This window comes from Thunnus thynnus, chromosome 22, assembly GCF_963924715.1.
Source record: "Thunnus thynnus chromosome 22, fThuThy2.1, whole genome shotgun sequence".
In the NCBI taxonomy this organism is placed as follows: Eukaryota; Metazoa; Chordata; class Actinopteri; order Scombriformes; family Scombridae; genus Thunnus; species Thunnus thynnus.
This window is the reverse complement of record NC_089538.1, coordinates 2,492,286-2,513,307: the sequence shown is the minus strand read 5'-3', so window position 1 is coordinate 2,513,307 and position 21,022 is coordinate 2,492,286. Positions and strand designations below refer to the sequence as shown.

The 21,022-nt window shown below is 39.2% G+C and overlaps 2 protein-coding genes across 3 annotated transcripts in view; one reads left to right on the top strand and one right to left on the bottom strand.

Moving 5' to 3' along the window:
* focad (focadhesin) overlaps positions 1 to 21,022 on the bottom strand; it is a 55,194-nt gene that overhangs the window by 33,128 nt on the left and 1,044 nt on the right. For both annotated transcript variants that reach the window (XM_067580036.1, XM_067580037.1), the window contains exons 2-10: positions 14,431 to 14,502; positions 14,212 to 14,286; positions 13,439 to 13,593; positions 10,873 to 10,971; positions 4,282 to 4,383; positions 3,799 to 4,024; positions 3,090 to 3,299; positions 2,845 to 2,932; positions 1,036 to 1,229 (exon numbers count right to left, since the gene is read on the bottom strand). In XM_067580036.1, the coding sequence (XP_067436137.1) occupies positions 1,036 to 1,229; positions 2,845 to 2,932; positions 3,090 to 3,299; positions 3,799 to 4,024; positions 4,282 to 4,383; positions 10,873 to 10,971; positions 13,439 to 13,593; positions 14,212 to 14,286; positions 14,431 to 14,487 (1,206 nt within the window). In that variant the 5' untranslated portion in view covers positions 14,488 to 14,502. The remainder of the gene's footprint in view (positions 1 to 1,035; positions 1,230 to 2,844; positions 2,933 to 3,089; positions 3,300 to 3,798; positions 4,025 to 4,281; positions 4,384 to 10,872; positions 10,972 to 13,438; positions 13,594 to 14,211; positions 14,287 to 14,430; positions 14,503 to 21,022) is intronic.
* The window catches only part of mllt3 (MLLT3 super elongation complex subunit), a 68,121-nt gene continuing 64,315 nt past the window's right edge, over positions 17,217 to 21,022 (top strand). The window contains exon 1 of the mRNA XM_067580041.1: positions 17,217 to 17,286. The gene's annotated coding sequence lies outside the window, so the exon portion shown is untranslated. The remainder of the gene's footprint in view (positions 17,287 to 21,022) is intronic.

The following is a 21,022-nucleotide window of genomic DNA, read 5'->3' as shown; positions in this document are numbered from 1 at the left end:
AGATGAAGATGAACTAAAATGAATCATTCAACACATACATGAACATACAAACCAACAAATTAAAAGAAAGAATACATTTCCAAACAAAAACTGTGAGGTTTTGCTTGGATTTTTAACCTATTCTTTTGTTGTTGCATTTTCTTGTATATATCTTATTATATTCTTCTGTATGTGTTACTTGGGTTACTCAGGCCCAGCCTTTTATTTCGTGTTCTCACAAAACTTTTATGCTATCACAAGAAAACAGCAAATAATCAATCAAAATCAGCAATGCTGTAGCTTACAAAGGTAACATTTTGAGACTAAATGTCCATTGTGACACTCCTTTTTAATTGTTAATAACACATCAAATACATAAAATACTCTTTGTGAATTCATCCTCACACTATTGGTTATTGTGCAGCTATATTATCAGTCAGTTACATGTAGCTGCGACAGTTAAAAATTACAGATATTGCAGTGTTTTCATCATTTTTATGACACTAAACTTTTGACATTATGCATTTTTATTGTGGCCTGGGGCAGAGTCTAATTGTTGCTGGCGGAATGCATCTAACTATATTGACCTTTCCTAAACTGATTCTTTTCCCAGTGGCTCCTCTACAGTACAAAAAGCCATGATGGTGCACTGCAGTGAGGAGAAGTTTGACAGGTAATGTTTCAGAGGCGTTTTTCATCTATGTACCACCACCAATAAAGTCACATGACCTCCTTTCTGATGGGATTAATCTGGACAAGTGTAGTTCATGAGACCCATGACAGCGATGCACCTCCGTGACATTGATCATTATTGTGGAAGGTATTCTTTATTATTTGTGGACCAACCAAAGAACATTATACAATATTTATTGATTTGTGATTATTTTTTCCTTTTTAGTTTTACCACATCTGCTTTGAACAGTTATTAGCTCCTCCAATAAATAACGTCTCTAAAACAATCACTTGTGCTTGTACTTTATTGTGCATATGCATATAAGACAGCAAATAAATTCAGCTTGGAACAAAGTGATGGATGCTTAGTGTCCGCGGTGTTACCTGGCGGGGTTTATCTGTCTCTCTGCTGATGCTGCGGAGCAGGCTGTGGGCCAGGTTGTGGTTGAGGCTGTGTGTCCGCCGGTCAGTCAGCGCCTCAGTGAGGCCTGAGCAGGACAGGAGCTGCAGCACAGGAAGAACCAGGACTGGACTCATCCAGGGAGACAGCTCAGCCTCCTCTGGGACTAAACTCAGAGCTTTAATCAAGAACAGAGAGGGGAGAAAAAGACAAGATGAGGCAAAAATCACGTTAGATTGTAGATTAAGATATAGCAGGTGAACGAAAGGATAGAAGAACAAAAAAACAGCTGGGAAATTCTATCACCAGGATGAATCATGTACTTGTGATCTATGAATGAGTCACGCTTTATTTACCACATTTCAGACATTTGCTGGAACTAAGTAATTTAGCAGTACATGCATTTGTGTATTACTGGAAGCTTGATAATTTGCATGACTAAAAGAGGCTGTTGGTCAGCAATTAAGTTACTGGAAGTAGACCAGTTGAACACTCTGCCCATTCTTCCTTTACAAGGTCATTTTCAGGAATCTTCCAAAGAGATTACAATTACACATCAGCTGTTCTCTAGGTTAAGACGAGGAAACTATGAGACCTGTGAAATAAAGTGTTACAGTTTGCTTTACAGCAGAAACAACGCAGTAGAAAATATAAGACACGGTAAAGGAAATGGGAAAAACTGATGATGATGAAATGATTACATATAATAATTACATCCTCCATTTGGATTTTCAGAGAAGCTTAAGGAGTTTCCAATTTTCAATTTCCCATTTCCCAAGTTTAAAGCTGGTCAACAGAACAAACTAAAAAAACAACATTGACATACTATAACGTTATCAAGTTGTTAAGGCTAACCTGTTAGCTTCAAAGTTACAACAAGGAACTTTTAACTGGTTATGAAGCAGTCTCGTGATGCCTCTGATGCTTCTATGTGACCTACATAAGCAAACGAGACCATCAGCGAGAAGATATAGGCTATATATACATAGTATATCTATATAGTTATTCTAAATACCTGCCATCAGCTCAGATTCCATTTGACTGACTGTTAATATAAAAATATTGATTAGTATTATTATATTAGCAGCTTTAAGTATCCAATATTTTATTCTGAAGCTATTAGATGACTAGATAATAATGTTAATGTCAGTGACAACCTTGTCAGCAAATATTGCACAGTATACTTTTTGGATTTGTTTCCCATTTGGAATTAGTGAAAAATAAAGAGGAAAAACATATTCTTCCCCAGCCTCTGACAGCGTGCTAATGTGGAGTAAAATGAACATTTTCACGCAGGTCTGCTGTATTATATGACACATGTGGTGCAGCCTACCAGGCAATATCATAATTACCTGTAATGAGTTTGATATCATGGCTTGCTATGCTATATTGCTTGTTATGATATTCATTACACAAACCAATTAGAAATGAAATATTCTTAATGAGCCAATTTGCAGGTGCTGGAGAGATGATATGGAATGTTTGGCCTTTGGTTTGTTTTCCCCTCCAGCAGCACTTTGCAGGATCATGTGATATGATCTGTTCAGAGCAAAATGATATTAAAATGGTTTCATCTGCAGGTCAGGATATCAGGCAAATGGTTGTAGATTTTGACCAGGACGTTAACCTGTGTCTGCACCAACCATTTTTCACCAAGGGACCCATTAAGGCCTCAGTGTGTTTTCACCAAATGATTGGTTATGTGTTGTCAGACAAAAAAAACTGAAGTGTAAAAACAACAATAGGGTTGTTGTATCTAACGCTTATTTTTATTTATTAATGTATTTTTTTACCTAGATTGAGCAGGCTGGTCTGCTGAGCTGCAGGGGCCTCGAGCAGGAGTAAGGCCACGCCCATCAACAGCTCATCCAATGGCAGCTCCTGCAAACACACAGCGTTGATATACATAATGTACTGTGGTGTGTAATGATACTGATAAGGTCCTAAAGGCAAAAATGATGAACACATTCAGATTACTCCAGTTTACAGAAAATGATGATCTAAAATCTTATTGGATCAGAAACAGCTGCTGTGTCACCTGTTGGCAAGCAGACAGGAGCTGCTGCATTAAGCTGAGGAGCGGTCGGCAGTCTCCGTTTAACTTGAGGCAGCGCTGACAAGCGCAAAGCAGCTGCAGCAGCAGCTCAACTCTCTCAGTCCTCCATCGCTCCTCAGAGGCCCCGACCAGACCCTGAAGCAGAGTGTTGATGAATCCACGCAGCTCCAGCACCGCCTCCACACTGTCCACCTGTCAGCAAAGAGAAGACAACACCAACACATCTTTCATTGTGTCCTCAACCAACTGGTAAACTCTCAACATTTGAGTGAAATCTTGTATATACAAGCTTTTTGAACCTGAGTAAAGACAAAACTTTATGTCTCTTCCAGCTAAGATGCACCAAGAGATTTTCAAAACTTTCAAAATTTTTGTAAAGCCCATATTAATAGATTTTTTTACATGATTATTGCATCTTTACATTCATTTTGATGGCATAGGTTTTTGCTTCTTACAGTTATATACTGTTTTTTTAATACTACCACTAGGAGTTGCCAAAGTGGGACATTTTTAATTCCCACACATAGCGGTTTTAAAGGTATGCGCCAATGTTTTGATTGGTGCAGCTTTAGAACGATCATAGAACTGAATGACTTAAATGAAAAAAATGAGGATAAACAATATCATAGAACAATAATCCATTTGAGGCTGTTCTAGACATCAGCGTCTCATGAACTACCACCACCATCACCTGCATGTGTGGCACCAGTTGGCAGAGACAATGGAGCAGACTGTCCAACACTGGCGAGCTCTTCTTCTGGTCCTTGTTCTGGACGACTGATCCCACTCCTGGATGTTTGGGCAACAGCACCCCGAGGAGACTGTGTCGGAGGAGGGCGAACTGGGCTTGCCTCTGAGGTTCACAGTACAGGTACTGCAGGAAGGGGGCCAGCATGGTGATGTAGGCTGGTTCATTTCTGCGGTGTATATACACACAGTGTGTTAATAATCACCACTCAAGCAATTATGAAACTGAAACTTCCTCAGGCTTGTAAACAAAATGATCTATGTTCAGCACTGTGTTGTGTATCTGTATGTATTTGCCATTACTACATTATAACAGCTGACAGTGGTGTGATGAGTTATATGGGATGGGGTGTTCTCTCCAGATGGCTTTGAAATTGGTGCAGTGATTGGATGTTGGGTTCAAGGCCTCTGTTGTGGCTGTGCTTGCCTGTCAGCAGCCTGCTGAATGAAGTCATCAATCTCCAGCAGCAGAGCCGGCCAGCAGTCCAGCCGGTTCTCCAGGGCTGTGATGTATGGGTGGGGGCTGCTCCTGCAACATAACAGGGCAGAGTAAAGGTCACGTTCACGCCACAGATCCTGATTTTTATTCCTGTGCAGGTGACCACGGCGTTTAATCAGTCTAATCAGTTTAAACAGCAAACTGAGCTGTAATGAGCTGATGTGGGAAACAATTTGATCCTGAAACATTCTGGATACTTGGTGAGAGGATCAGTGACTTCAGATCTAACAGATTCAATTAAGACATGGCTTACATTACTGTCTTGTTTAGACGACTTTTTCTTCAACTTGTCTTCTGACTGACAATTCTAATCGATGTGAGTATCCACCCCCAGCACCCCTACTTCCCACAGCTATGACTCTATGAACATGCAATATCACTCAATGCAAGATGTCTCCTGCTTCACTGAAAAGTCCATTTTCAGTGTTTGTGCACTGGAGGTTTCAAGTTTCCACAGTACACTTGTGTAAGTTGCATACGGGACCAAGATTGGCTCCAAACTAGTTGTGATACATGTTTAACAGAGATTTTTCGTGAGAAACGAGAAAGTTTCCACTTTCAGCAGATGAATGTGAAAACAAACTCTGACACGCACATCATTCTGCACAGTGAGGAGAACAACATCACAGTGAGGGAACAAGAAGCAAAACACATGTTTGAGTGCAGGGGGACTGTAATATTTCATAAAAGTTAGTTGAGGAAGGGTGCTGCGCCTGTGGCAAACAACCATATTCACATTATATTTTTGTTATGTTGGTTTTTTTTCTCTTGGTGAGGGGTGGGGGGATTATTTCTTTTATGTTTTTTGTTGCAGTTTGCTCTTTGTTTGCTAGTTCCCTTGCTGGCTTTTTGGAACTGTCTGATTGGTTATCTGTATAAGATACAAACTATTGCTGTGTTTGATTTCTGTTTGTGTTAGTAGTGTGTCAATAAAAAGAGGATATATATATATATATATATATATATATATATATATATATATATATATATATATATATATGCTTTTTGTTTAAAATAGACTGGAAATTCAAAACAGTAATGACTTCTCAATACCACCATTTCAAGGTCTCCCTGTTCTTTACCTGTGTCCTGTGAGCCTCATTTACTCTTGAATTTGCAAACCCATTAAGTCCAGACAAAACACTGAGGTCAAATCCAAGGTGAAGTCTCTGTGTATTGTTCAGACTGCAGTCCACAGACAGGCCAGAGGTTAACACAACAGGGTGGTTTGGGTGGGGGGGGGGTGGATACCACCGTCAGCGAACCAATGCGTTCCATCAATCATCACATAACTAAGTGTAGGAAGGAAGTTCAGCGACTGTGCATGCCTGTGCCTGTGGCAGCCTGCGGCGTGAGCCAGACATGGACTACTCAGTGGCTGGGATCCCTCCTCCCTATACTCCTTCTTCCCTGTTTTCACATGGTATAATCTATCTGACCATCTCTGCCCCTCCCTCCTTAGGTTCCCTGTGGTCGTCTCCCAACCCTCAGCTTCAATGCAGTTCCCATCCATCACCCTCTCACGCCGCTTCCGACTCTTCAGCTGCCACACAAAGGAAGAGGCAGGAAGTCAAGACAGAGGGCATCCTCCTTTGGTTCAACTCCAAGTTCACAGCTGAATCGGAGAGCTGGATGACAAATGGACCAGGTAAAATGTGTCTGTTGTAACGCCCAACTTCCTGGACTGTCTGCAGGTTACACCAACCTCTGAGGTGAAGTCTACGTTGGACCACAGACCTGATTTACCATCTGGAAGCTGGGCAGCAGGCAAACCTCACTGAAACATTTCCCAGTGACGAGACTAAAATACTTCATTACAAGTCTCTGACAGTCTTTAAATCTTAGGCAATAAGATCCTCAAAAGAAAAAAAAAAAAATGGATGCATTGGCACGTTAGCAAAAATGACACAAAAATACTGAGTCTAATGCACAAGCACAGTCAGAAAGGTTAGCCTTGTGTTGCATATAAATCATAAGAGGAACTAATCTGCACCAAAGCAACAAAGCTTCATTTCCTGAAGCAAAACATGCATCTTTTCCTACAGAATGACAAGAATGTCAGCACGTATCCTACAGGCCAGTCCTTTTTATTTACTGGGGCTAGTTATCAAACCTCAATACTTCTTCGGTACAAAAACTGTCAAGTCCTGAAAACTGGCATTGAACATCTAATCAGATTTGTAATCTTGTTTGTTGATCTTTTTATATCGGATTCAGTAGTTTCATATTTTTATCAGAATTCTGTCAATTTTAAACTGTAATTTATTTCAACCGAGTTCTTGTATTCTACAGATGCTTGTGTTTAGACATTTAACATCTCAGAACTTTGGCTTAAATAAAAATAAACAAAACAGGTTTTATGAAACCCATGTTAATATTTAATTTAGCAAAGAGACAGGAAGCATTAGAGGAGATAAAAGGGTGCGAAATGATCCCCAGTCTGGAATCGAACAATGGATGTTGTGGTAATGTGGTATGTGCCTTAACACGTAGGTTACCAGGGCACACTGATTCAAAAAGTAAGGTATCAAATAAGTTTTGTTCTGGCATCAGCACCAGAAATCAAGTATTGTAACAGCACAAGTACTGAAAAACCTCAAATGATACCCAGCCCTACTATTGACTGCATCTGTTTACTGTATAATATAATCTACAGTACCAGTCAAAAGTTTGGGAACACTTTCTCATTCAAGTGAATGGGAAGGTGTGTATATAATCAAATTTTACACATCAATTTCCAGGACTATTTGGTTGAAACATACTACAATGTAAAGATGGAGTCAGAAACTAGAATTCTCCTGAGCACATTCCTAGAAACTGTGCAGATTAAGCAAATATAATCAATAAAGCATCAAAACCCAAAGGCTTGTCTTCAACAAATACTATGTCTGATGCCAAGACAACAGCATAGATAACATATGAGATCTTACTAAAGAAAAGGAGACTAAATCAGATTCTATTCTTTTCAAGTTTGGCCAAACCTTCCACGCTAGCAAAAACACAAAATAACGTGTTACTGAGATTTCAGTTGTATCACTGTATATCTGGTTGTTCTGAGCAGAGCTTTTCCTTTAGAATTTTTCACTTGATAATCAAACACAGACCAATACTGTACTAGGCAAAATAAAATGCTAATCAGTGCATGCTTCCATTGACTTTATCTGAATAAATTTAAGAGTTTCTGACTAAATTACCTAATTAAACGAGTACCAGAAACTCTGATACACAATGATAATTTATTGCTGCTCATTTAGCAGCATAACTTTAATGTTTTTTGTAAAGTAGAGGAAGGAGAAACAGGTACCCCAATTTCAAAGTGTATCTGAAAAATCTGTTTCCATCATCCATCCTTTATGATGTTATGGTGACATGGCCTCAGCCTAGCATCTGAATTCTTGAATAACTGCAGAGCCCAGGAGGTGTCACAGGAATAAAACACTCAGTAGTGCCCCCAATTTAATAATTTGTGCTCTCCGATTTATATATATATATATATATATATATATATATATATATATATATATATATATATATATATGTATAAAGCTACTGTTTATTTTTCATTAAAGAATGGCTTTGCAGCTTCTTAACGTTCTCAGCGTCTCACGCCAAAAATCACTATTAAATCGAAAGCATGAATTATTCATTTGAGAGCATGAATTATCAAATCCTGTTTTGTTTTTTGTTTTTTTACATGACACCCATGCTCTGTAAATAACCACATTTAAGGGCTCCTTGTCTAAAATATTTGCGTTTATGTTATAAAATAACAATCTGATGTATTAAACTGTATTGTTATTGAACTTTTCACTGGTATTGGCGTCAGGCTATAGTGATGACTATCTACGATTATCTCTTTTGGTAACCTGTTCTTTGTCTGTTCTGCTATGCTTGGTATTAATACTGGTGCTAACTACCCAGATTTATTGTTAACTTGTCAATGTACAGTATGTGTAAATGTGTAACATATGAGAGGTTCCATGTCAGGGCTGCAGGTTAAATCTTATCAGTCCACAATACAGCTGCTAAAAGGATATGATATGTATTTCAATAAAAATGTGTGAATTACCATTTCAGTGCACCTGAGCAGGCAGGCCAGATACACTGGGTATGTGGGAAAGCCTGCAGGGGTACGGGCAGACTAACATCACATGAGAAATGAGTTGGTGTGCCGGACAGAGCCCTGAACCTTCTCTGATCCTGCTGGGGGCTGAAGTGGCTCGGAGTCTCGGTGGCAGATTGCACAGGGCAGCGGCGAGCAGACGGTCAACAATGGGCACCAGTGTGCATCCTCCATTAATCCTGCAGCATTTACAGTTACCCAGCAGTGCCAGGCCCAGCGACCAATGGCGGGCCAGACTGCCAGGCCAACGGCGCCACCCTGCTGCCCTCAACACATTCATCTTCCCACCAGGGAAGTTCAGGCCGCCAGACAGACACAGACAGCAGAGACAGCGATGAAGACAGAATGAGAAAGAAAAGAACAATGAAAGGAGAGAAAGAAATTGGGGATAGAGACATGGAGAGAGCGAAGAAAAGAAAAAAGGAGGAGAGGGTGTCAGGGAGTGTAGAGAGAAACGTGGAGAGCAGGAGGGAGGAAGGGAAACATGAAGGAAAAAAGGAAAAGAAAAAAGACAAAGCAGCTCAGTCTTTTTATCACCCGCTGTAACTGATTAAGGAGGCCCCAGGATCTTGGCAGAGGTGCAGAGCTGAGGCTGGAGGAAGAGGAGGGGGCTCCATCCAGACTCCAGCAGGAGCACAGCCCTATACTTTATCCAACCAGTTAGACTGATCTGTACCACAGAGAACTGTCCACACTCTGACTGGTGACTGTATCGTTTGCATTGTCTAATCGCGGCTGTTCTCTGTTGCACTGAAAAAGCCACAAAATACCTTTTGGTCATGATAACACTGTACTCACATAATAATTGCTGAGATTTGGTATCACAAAAAAATCATGAGCAGTCAGCAAGCAGCAACTACCGCGACTTGAGACTGAAGTCAATGCAGAAATACCTTAAACTGCAATGCCACCAACGGCCACTAGATGCTCCGACTGACTCCCATTCAAAAAGCCTCAACTTCTCTAGAAATACTAAGCCAATCATTTTTTCAACGAGTCATTATGGTCTCAATCTCTAACCTCAGGCCCTCTAATAAGTGCGCTGGTGGTCATTTTGGAAATTATTGCTCCGTTAATAAGATTTGAAGACTTATAGTATATTTGATGTCTGCCGTGTGGGCGATGATTGACAGTTGGCTCACCTGCTGCTTTCCCCAGCTCCGGGACTCGCACTGAGTCAGACTATTGTCACAATATTTCACTAAGTTTAATGTTACTTGATAATGATACCTGCACCTGTTAGCACAATTTAGTTAAAGCAGCTAACAATAGCCCACGTGTACAGCGCTTGGTGCTTCCAGTAAGCTAGCGTTAGCTTGGGTGTTAGGTAGCAGGGCGTGTTTCTAGACCGTGAAAGGCAACAACCCACACTCCTTATCTGGAGGCTCCTGGCTCCAAACGGAAAAGATGGCGCTGACAATAACCTGCAACTCTGGGCTTCAAATCGGCTCCAATGAAACCAACGAGTGACGTCTCACCGCGCCACGTCCACCTTAATATAAAGTCTACGGCAGTCAGATAATCAGATCTAGATTAGTTCTAAATGAGCCAACAGTTTATCCAGATCATCTAAACCGCTTTATTTGGAGGTCAAACCAAAAGTGAGAGCACCTGTGATAAAAATCCATCATGACACAGAAAAACAGTGTTGAGAGAGGAGTTGTGTTATGTAGCGCAACAAGCTAGTGAAGTTGTAAACTGATTTGTTGTGTGTATCCTTGAGGTCTAACAAATGCCAAGTTTTTTAAATCCTGGATTTTATACACGCATTTTTACTAGCTTACCATCTTCAATGTGTTTGTTGGTGCGTTTCTTGGCGATTTATAACCACCTGTAGATCAAATTCCTAATCTACTTGGATTTCCTAGCAATTATGGGCCACTCCAGTAATTTAAAACAGTCTTAATATGGAAAAACCAGTCAACCAATTACCATACTGATTACCATAACTGATTCTGAACATTCTGGCCATGAATATGCAATTTGGTCTTAATAACATGGATTCTACTTTTTAGTGGAGGAGGTAGGGTTGACTTATCAAGGGCATCCTCCCACCAATCTCCCAGCAAGTCCAACCAGACTTCCTCCTATCAGCTGCATCTAGATTAAGTTGAGAGCCAATGTCTTTAACCACCCCCAACAGGCACATGTCTGCTTGCATCATTCCACATAATATCTATGTATCAGTCAACAGCCCAGTCTCTAAAGCTGGGGTGTTTAACTTTAAGAGGTAGTACCACCGGGGAAGATCACGATTTTTTTACTCATGAATGATACAGAACAATAGTCAAAAACAAGCGTATAGATAGTTCATTTTTATACCAGACATGCAGGACAAACAACTCACAGAGACAACAAGCACAAGTGAAGGCACTGTGTGTATGACAAAGACTGACCTGATAGAGTAAGGACAAGTAAAGTGTGTTTCTCTGTCTCTCTGGTCTGCCTGCGTCTGTAGCAGCCGTCCAATCACCTTTATCAGCCCCTGGACATTTCTGTTCACACCAAGTCAAAAACAGAACACAGAGGATGTCAGACTCCAACACACACACAGAAAAAAAATAAACAAATTTGCAGAAAATGGTTCTGTTCACTTTCTTTCTGAGAGTGAGATGAGAAGATTAATATAAACCACATCCTGACTCCAGTTCTGTACTTAACACATAAATATAAAGGTTACATATTACTTTTTTTACTCTAACAGGCAAGAGAGCCGTTCAAGTGTCTGAAAACAAGGAATCAGGTTATGACTGATATGTATGGACTTTGATTAAAAATGGAATGCAGTTAACACAACAATTGACATGTTTCGAGCTGCATCTAACGATTATTTTCACTATCAATTTATCTGTTATTTTACTGATTAATCGATTAGTTGTTTGTTCTATATAATGTCAGAAAAAGTGCAAAAAATGTCAGTTGCTGTTTCCCAAAGCCCAAGATGCCACCTAAATGTCTTGTTTTGCTCCCAAACAACAGTCCACAGCCCACAGATATTTAGTTTAATATTACAATGAAATAAAGAAATAAAAGACAGTCATGTTTAAAATGGTTGGCCATTAATTTAATAGTTGCCAACGAATCGATGAGCCAACTCATCGTTGCAGCTCTAGCCCTGGTATCACCTTAGAAAATGGTTATGGCAAATGGGTTGATGAGAAAACAGTAAACTTGTAGGTCGAAAACAAAACAATAAGCTGAAAGAGACTAAAATGTGGGTGATAATTCTCTGTGGGTTCATCATGAGTGACTCCATTCCATATGGCCATAGTCATAGTCACATTTTAACATATACATCTTCACTATCGCGGCAAGTAAAAAAGGATTGTGAGAATCTTTTGTCCAACCAATCATTGGCAGATGACGCTCAAAGGTCGTTTCCCACGCTGACTCAACATTTTCTATATACTGTAAGATGTGTCATATTATGTTGGATAGAAAAGGTCACTTTGCAGTCAGACTTCCATCTCCTGCTCTGACGGTTGGCACATGACAAGAATTAATGGATCACAGTCAGCAGAGGTGGCAAGGACAATGTGGCAGTCACCTCTTACTGTGGGCTGCTTCTACGTTGAGTTGCTGTGTTATCTACATACTCTACAGATAGTACAAGTAGAGAATGTACTGAGCGCTGGCCTGCCAGTACGGTTTGTAAGCTATTTTTAGATTTAGTCCTGAGATCCAATGTTATATAATGTAAGAGCTGTGTCAAATTTGTTCACCTTTAACCTGTTTTTGTCCATATTTTAGTCTAAGTAAACCAGGAACATTCAAATCTAGCGTTAATTGATGAAACATTTGACATATTAGCCAAATGATTTAAATAATTATTGAAATGTCAGCCTAGTTCTAATATCTGTGGACTTTAATTTCCTCTCCTCTATTAATCAACAAAAATAAAGAGATTCACAGTTCACAGGCTCAAAAAATATATTTACTTGTATCAATGCCTTGCCTGCATCATGTGCCTATAAGACTTGTTTTTTAAGTGGCTTAAATGAGTTTAGTCATAGATTAAATTCCTTCATTTGTTTCTTCAGCTGGATGTTGTTTTCTTCTCTTCTCATCTTCATCTGCTGAAGGAGGGGAGTCTCTGTGCTCACACATTAAATCTCAGCTTAACACATGCACATATGAGCATGATTTGTGACATCACAACTAGGCTAGGTGGTCCAACATGCAACTTGTGTGATGTGGAAACTTTGGACTTTTCAGTGAAGTAAGAGACATCTTGTGTCCAGCAGTTAAACCAAAATGTTTCCAGATTCATAGATTCTGTATTTTTCAATGAGGGAGAGGGAGTGTATGTTATTACAAGAATTTTTAACTTGGTAATTGATTTTTTTTTGTGAGAAACACAAATTATTATTATTAAAATCAGAGTATTTGTACATGACTGGAGGGCATTTCTAGATTTTCCTGAAGGATTCTCTTACTGATGCATGTTGGACCAACCATCTGCATAATGATGTCAGATGCTTCTGTTGTAACATCACAAGAAGGTGCATCTCAACTGTTGAATGCACTGATGTTTCACTGGATATATGAGTAAATTATTGTGGTACTGAGCTGACAGGATTCTTCTGAAAAAGTGAATTTTGAGGAACTTTACGGTAGACTACAGAAGCATATAAAAGCACTGTTATCTGTGAATCATACAGCATCTACATACAACAATTTTTTCTCAAAAGTATGACAAAAATATTAAAATCAACTGCAAACAACTAGCTCTAACTGCAGTAAGATTTACAGTCATATCAGATTAGCAGATATAATATGACAATATGTATAGCCTCTGATTTTCTGTACTATTTTTGATTACCCTTCATACAGTCTCTGGTATTTTGTAGTTGTTTTTTTAAAAACACATACTCGCCATAATCCACTACCTTAAACAATGAGTTATGATTAGGCATGATTATATGACTGAGACAAGCTACAGTATGAGTGTGTTTTGTGTACCTGGCAGAGGGCAGGAGGTTGAGGACTCTGTTGAGGACGTAGTGCAGGTCTGCATGGCCCTGGTCCACCAGCAGCACCATGGCGTCACAGCAGACTGAACGCACCGGAGCACAGTCACTGCAGCACTGCTGCCACAGAGCCTCCAGTGCTGGGCCCTGATACACACCATCAACACAATCAACCAAGGTGTTAACTTATTCAGCTTTGGAAACGATGCAAGTGACTGGTACTGTAAAACACTCACACCACTGCTGTCAGTGTGTGTTTCCAGATGTTGGGGAGTACTGCTGCATGTGTAAAAAGTAGCATAAAGCCTTTTGTGTCCCCAGACAAAGCTGTGTGAAATCTGATAAATTGCCTCAAGTGATGTCACTTGAGTCAGTGTCGGTTGAGGCTGAAGCACCAGGCTACATTAGCTGCTACTAGCATAAATACACCCACAACTCCGACTGAACTGTCAGCAGTGAAGTTGCATTGTGGGTAATGTAGGCACCAGATTTTGACAAGAAGAGACATCTTCTCTGCTGCATCATCTTTTGTGCTTAAAGGTCCAATGACAAAGGCGCTATTACTTTTTCAACAAGAAGTTAATAATAACTTCAACCAATCAACGTCACCCTTCTCTCCCTGACTGATCCCATTGGTTTACACTTCTGAATGACCTCCTATGGCATTACGTCATACCCAAACATGCTGATACAACAGGAAATGCTTCACATTAGTGAGTATGGGGACTTTAATTCTGAAAAAAACATCATTTTGAAGGAGCTGACCTGTGTGGAGGACTCTGTAATTTGCCCATTTTGCCCCTTCTCCTTTAGCACAGCAGCAACAAGATTTCTCACTGTCTGGAAAACAAAAAGCAGGTCAACATGTACATTTTAGCTCAAAGTAAGGTGTTGGTTTTCAAGGGGATCATGACTGGAATAGAAGATGGAAAAAAAAATTACTCCCATGTCACCCTCTTGTTTGGCCATGAGTCAGCAGCTCACCTGGGCTTGTATGACGGGGCTCGGGAAATCAAACTGTGTCTTCAAACTCTCCGTCATGTCTGCCAGTCATGCCTGAGAACAGGAGGAAGCTACATTAGAACAAGCTTGCAAAACTTAATGAGAGTAAACAGTGTGAGCAGTATCGTTTCTGTTCTTTGACTTACAGGAACATCATGTTTTGTTCAGTATGACAGAAAACTGAGTTTCAGAGAGGAGGCTTGGTGGTACCCTCCTATTTAACTCAAGAATATCACATGTCAGCACACGGTGAAGTCAGCTTTTGAAACAAAAGCTAAGTGAAACAGCCACCTGTTGCTTCAGAGCACTAATGGAGCACAAAGATTCCACAGAGAAGCACTGCTTGGAGGTATTCAGGGTCTGACCCTTTGAAAGCTGATTCCCGCTCTGTGTTATCAAATTATTGGCCTAAAGCCGTGACATAATTTTGCATTAAATTATTCACAGGTCATCAGTATACTCCATCCCCCACTCATCTACCCACAGGTTGCATCGCAGAGTGGCCCAGCTCAGGTTGTCTCATTAGACCTGACAATATGCTGTGCAGGTGCTGACCACCAGCTGTCTGAGGCCTGCTACAACACAGCTGCTCACCAGCTACAGCATGTTCGTTTTTATCAAAAGGACTATCTGGCAGTCCACCACAACGTGTATGAGGGTGATTACTACTGTATGAAACATTCATGGTCCCCAGAGGACTCCTACTGACTTTGGTGATGTCCTTCCTGACTTATCCTCCTATGTAAGGTTGAAATTTGTGCTCAGAGTGAAATATCTCAACAGTAGTGCCACCATGATCTTGATTTTTTTTGTTCTTTATTAAAAAATCTCAACAACTATTGGATTGCTGTAAAATCGGGTTCACACAATAATGGTCCTCACAGGATGAATTGTAATGACTTGGATCTTCTAAATTTTCATCTAGCGCCATCATCTGGTCATTTTGATCATTCCCATCAGCCTCAGCTGTACTTTGTGTTTAATGCTAACTAGCAAATGTTAATATGCTAGCTCGCTAAACCAACACATTGCTGAGGTGCGCAATTATATCAAGAACAGCCTCACAAAGCTGCTAGCATGGATGTAGACTCGTAGTCTTGTTGGGTTTTGAATAGAGCTGGGTATCAAACTACCAAGTACTTTTTTGGTACTGACCAACAACAATAACAGCAGCGGTAATAATATTCTAATATTTTGATAGGAGGTTTTAAGGAAAGATCTTTGTAATTTTAAGTTGATCAGCAGCTTCTAACGGCAGCGTGAGGCATGTTTGATTAAAGGTTTACCAGACTATTATGTAAAGATCTTTTTAATAGTGCTGAAAAGATGAGTCAATTAATAAATTAGTCAACAGAAAATTAAAGGTTCCCTTAGATTTTTCATGTAAACAAACACAGTTATGTTTACACTGCGTTATGTAACATATTGCTTGTATTCTTGAGGCCGAATACACAGTGGAATACATTTCCTTCCTCTACTAGAATCCACCGTCCTTTCTTTTTTGATGATTTTGATTGTTTACATCTGTGTTTACATTTTCAATCTTTTTTCCTTGTCTTTACTAGCACATTACTATTCGCATTACTGTAATATGGTGAAACCTGCAGCAAGACTGTATACTGTATCACCCACATACTCATACAGGACTTTCTTGAACGAGGACCCGCTCATCAAAACTTTGCTCCATAGCACCTCTAGTGGTCAAAAATTCCACAGGGTGGAACTTTTTAAAAAACGGATAATAAAGGATTTGCTTTTTTTCCCATCATTGTAAATTGAATATCTTTGAGTTTTAGTCTGTTGGTTGTACAATAAAGCAATCTGAAGATGTCATCTGAGACTCTGGGGAACATTGATGGACCTTTTTCACTATTTTTTGATATTTTACAGACTAAGCAAGAATTAATCATTTGAGGGGAAAAAAACAGATTAACTTACAATGATAGTGCTAATGTCAGTAATCATTTAAAACATGGAAGAAGTCTTTCTCTTGACAGATTGTTAAAAAACACACACAAAAAACAGGGCTGTGCGATATGACGATACATATTGTGTGATGATAGAAAAACATATATCGTTTCATATTATGGTCTATTGTTTATTTCGTTGTGTCACAAATCACACTCTTTACAATAGTGTTTTTCATCATTTGGAGTCTGTCGATCTATTGCATGGATTACATTAATAAATTACTCCTCTTGGCTTCTTACTCACAAAGCTTTTGCACTTACAGTAACGTAACAAGTGTAGTTATTGAGTACTTGGTTCTCCTCTGCTCCGCTGTGTGACCTTACCGTAAGTGCAATAAAAGCAAGTAAAAAGCCAAGAAGAGTCATTTCATCCAGAGGGGTGGGGGTGGTGGCTGAGGACACGGACCAGAAAATGTGCTATATCACTATATGTATCGTTTCAGGATATAAAATGACCTGTATCGTGATATGAGATTTTGGTCATATTGCACAGCCCTACAGAAGTTTGACTGGCCATTATCTACAAATAACCAACTCATAAATTCCCTTAAGGTTAAGTAATAAAAGATATATACAACAAAAAAGTTTTATTCCTAACTGAATATTTTAGTCTCTTTTCCCTCCAACTTTTGTCTTTAAACAATATGTGTAAACCGATATATTGGTCTAACATTACTATAAACACAGGGAATATGAGCCTCATGTAGCCTAACTCCCTGCCACCCCCTCCCCAAACACAGACACCCAACCCAACCCCACTGTTATCTAACTGATAAGCCAGGCTGCTTTGCTGTACTGTCCACCACCCTGTTCCTGCACACTCAACACCGGCTCTCACTGCCACACAGCTTCCTGACTACAGAAACAGGTAAGTCAGCAGCACCTGCTGCTATCCAGCTATACTCCCAACAGACTTTATCAAGCGCTTATTGATGTTCATAGAGAATATGCCAGTTTTATTATGACATATCTAGCCTGCATGTCACTACTTGTATATCTAGCAAAGTTGAGCTTCATAGTCTTTAAAATGAGTTATCACTTTGTGGAGTTTGACAAGGACGTGGGTGGTAGAAGTTTACTTTTCAGTGAAACTAATGACAACAACTCATCCTCGTCATTTGTCACATTTTAGGTGATAGCTATCATTTAGAAGTGCCTGGCTTTTTCTCTAATTTAAAGACTCTCAATGGTCAGCTAAACTTTCAAGAGTTTGTACACCAAACTGTTCCAGTGGTTTCTACTGCATATTTACCTTACAGCAAAACAATATAGGCTGGCCTGTACTGCTAGGTCTGCATTAGCAATAGAAGAGAGGACAAAGCATGAACAGTGTTGAGCCAACAGTGCTTTAGAAATGACACCACTGAGGCTTTACTGTGTGACACTCGCTGGTGCAAACTGCACATGCCAGACAGGCACATGGGATTTTTTTAGTGGCCTTTCAGGTGGCACGACACACACCCTTTCACGGCCATGTTGGAAGGCCTGAAATCATCATAGCCACACAGAATGCAGCCAGATGCCTGTATTCCTCAACATGTGACACAGCTGTTAATAAAACTGGTTGGTTATGTGCTAGTTTTGACTGACAATCATTCCATCATTTTATATCATTTATCATGCTTTAAAATAATCAATAGAAACAGAAAGTTGCTCAATAGCAAATGTGATGATAATTTAGTCATTTATTAACATTTTCTGGTTTAAGCTTTTGAAATGTTTTGCTGCTTTTCTCTATTTTGTTTAAATGTAAATGAATTATTTTGGGGTTTTGGGTCGTTGGTTGGTCACAACGAGCAATTTAATGATGTCATCGTGGGTTCTGGGATACTGTGCTGAGCGTTTTTTCAGTATTTTTGACATTTATGAAAGTGTGAAAAAAATATAGAGCTGCAACAAGTAGTAGATTAATCGATTAGCTGATCGATAGAAAATTAATCGCAGATGATTTTGGTAACTGATTAGCCATTATTTCTCAAGAAATAATGCCAAATATGCACTGATTCCAGCTTCTTAAATGTGAGAATTGTATACATTTGTTTGTCAAATTAATAGTAAGCTGAATATTTTGGGATTTTGGACTGTTGGTTGAATAAAACAATCTCAATATGTTACCTCGGGATTTATTTAACCAACAGGTTTTGGCAAAGGGCCGTCAGACTGGGTAAAAGCACAACCAATATATTCATCACAAGATACCTGAATCTTATTCAATGAGAACTAGAAACATAGATGGCCGGCCTCTGCTGCTTCCAACATAGAAACTTCAAAATAAAAGTACACAAAACTTTACACAAATCAGCACACAGTCCCAAATCTGAAAAACAAGGATGGAATTTAAGACCTAAGATAATATTAAAAACTGCTAAACTCGATCAAAATGCCTAAAAAATTGATAATCAGTTCACAAGTCACGGTTGGTAATTAGGACACAAACAAAACCTGAGACAAACCTGAGATGGAGAATATCTTTAAATCTGACAAATTAAAGGCACTCTGTGAAGTTTTTGACCACTAGTGGCGCTGTGGAGCAACATTCTCATGAGCAGGTCCTGGTGTTTTATATATCACGTCAGTGCACAAAAACGTACAAGCACACACTCGAGGCTGTGGGTGACATTATACACACTTCTGCAGATGTTTTCACGCCATTGCACTGATCGACAATCGGTGGCGGTAACGCACCAAGAATTGTAGAAATACACCAGCAAAAAGCGAGAGGAAGACTGCTTGACAATCTCTATCTTTGTTGAACTAGTGTCATGCATATACAACAACTTGTATACTACAAACATAAAAAGACAAGGCCAGTCATATTCACACAGTTTCAAAGCTCTGATCCAAGAAAGTGTTTCTAAGCTGCACAAGAAGGCATCAGACTCCACCAAACCGCTGTTAGCTGATGCTACGCAGTCAAGTCATCTTACCATCAGAAATGGGTTTCCACAGGGGTCTATCCTTGGTCCATTGCTGTTTACATTATATATATAAATAATTCTTCCTAATCAATACTCATTGTCCATTTTGATACAATTTTATATGCCTGGGGCTCCATCCCTGCCCAGGCCCTGACTCATCTTCAGTCTGCCTTTGATGCTTTCCAATTACCACTCATTAATCACAGGCTAGTTTTAAATGCAGATAAGACCAAGTACATGGTATTCACCACCTCCACCAGTGACTCTGACTATCCCGCCATTAAAATTTTAAATGGCAACCATATTACTCTTGCTGAGTCATACAAATATTTAGGAATTAGGCTTGACAGCAGACTATCATTCAAGATTCATATTCAACATTTGATTCAGAAATTAAAAATCAAACCAGCCTTCTTGATAAGAATCAAAGGTTGTCTGTCTTCCTCCAACTGTACAACTGTTGTGCAGTCAACCTTGTTGACTATGTCTGTCCTTGACTATGGAGATATTCTGCATTGTCATGCTACGCCATCAACACTTCAGCAGTTAAACCCTGTGAATCATAGTGCATTACGCTTTATTACAAATGACAAATGTCGCACCCATTGTTGTCTGTATCTCAAGGTTGGTTGGACTTCCTTACAGTCAAGAGGAAAAAACATCTCATGTTAATCATCTGTAAAGCTTCCAAACTACCTCACATCTCTTTTCTCATATAAATCTAGTAACTACAGTACACGATCCATTAACTTCTTAACCTTAGATATCCCTCATGTTCACACTAATGTTGGCAGAACTGGTTTCAGGTACTATGCACCTTTTAAATGGAACCAACTGTAAACTGCCCCCAAACTTGAGTCTTACATTCACCTTGGAGATTTTGAAGCTCTATTATCTGTTGTTTTTTATGATTCTTAGAACTGTTTTTATTGATTTCTTGTTTATTGTGTGGTGTTTCTGTCTGCTGATTGTGTTTTTGTCTTATGAATGTTTCTTGTTTTCAGGTCTCTCTTGGAAAAGAGATCTTACTCTCAATGAGACTGCCTGATTAAATAAAGATTTATTTTTTTTAAAATATGGAAAATATTACACTCCTCAGTATATCCTCTAGCTTTAACAACATTTGTTGCACTTTCTAGAACTCCACAGAGAAAAAACTTCACCATATGTCTACAAAAACATGTGCATGAATCAATAATCCAATGTCACAATTTTCTGTTGGGGTGAACTATTCCTTTAAGACATGCAAGTGGCTGGTGGCTAGTACATATGATTCTGTTATTTAGTCTACAAGATAAGTTAACTGAGCTGACTTTGATAAAACATTGTTTGGTAGTAGAACAGAGCTTAAGATAAATCAGAGTTGGGTACTGAACTACAATACTTCTTTGGTACTTTTTTTTGGTCAAATTTGCTAATTTAGACTTTCTTTTCTTTTTCTTTAGAGAACATTTAATTTTAGAGTGTTAGTCTTTTGATAAATGAAAAATGCATTAAATACTTCTCAAAGTGAGGTACTCAAAAAAGTATTGTTTTGGTATCTTTATCGAAACTCATATACTATGTTGGCATATGTATCAATCTGCCTAGGTAATATGAACTTGTAACACTACTGTACATGCAAAATAACATTTTTAATTGAAAATGTTTGATAGCTGTGAGAATGACTGGAAGTAATTTAGGTTA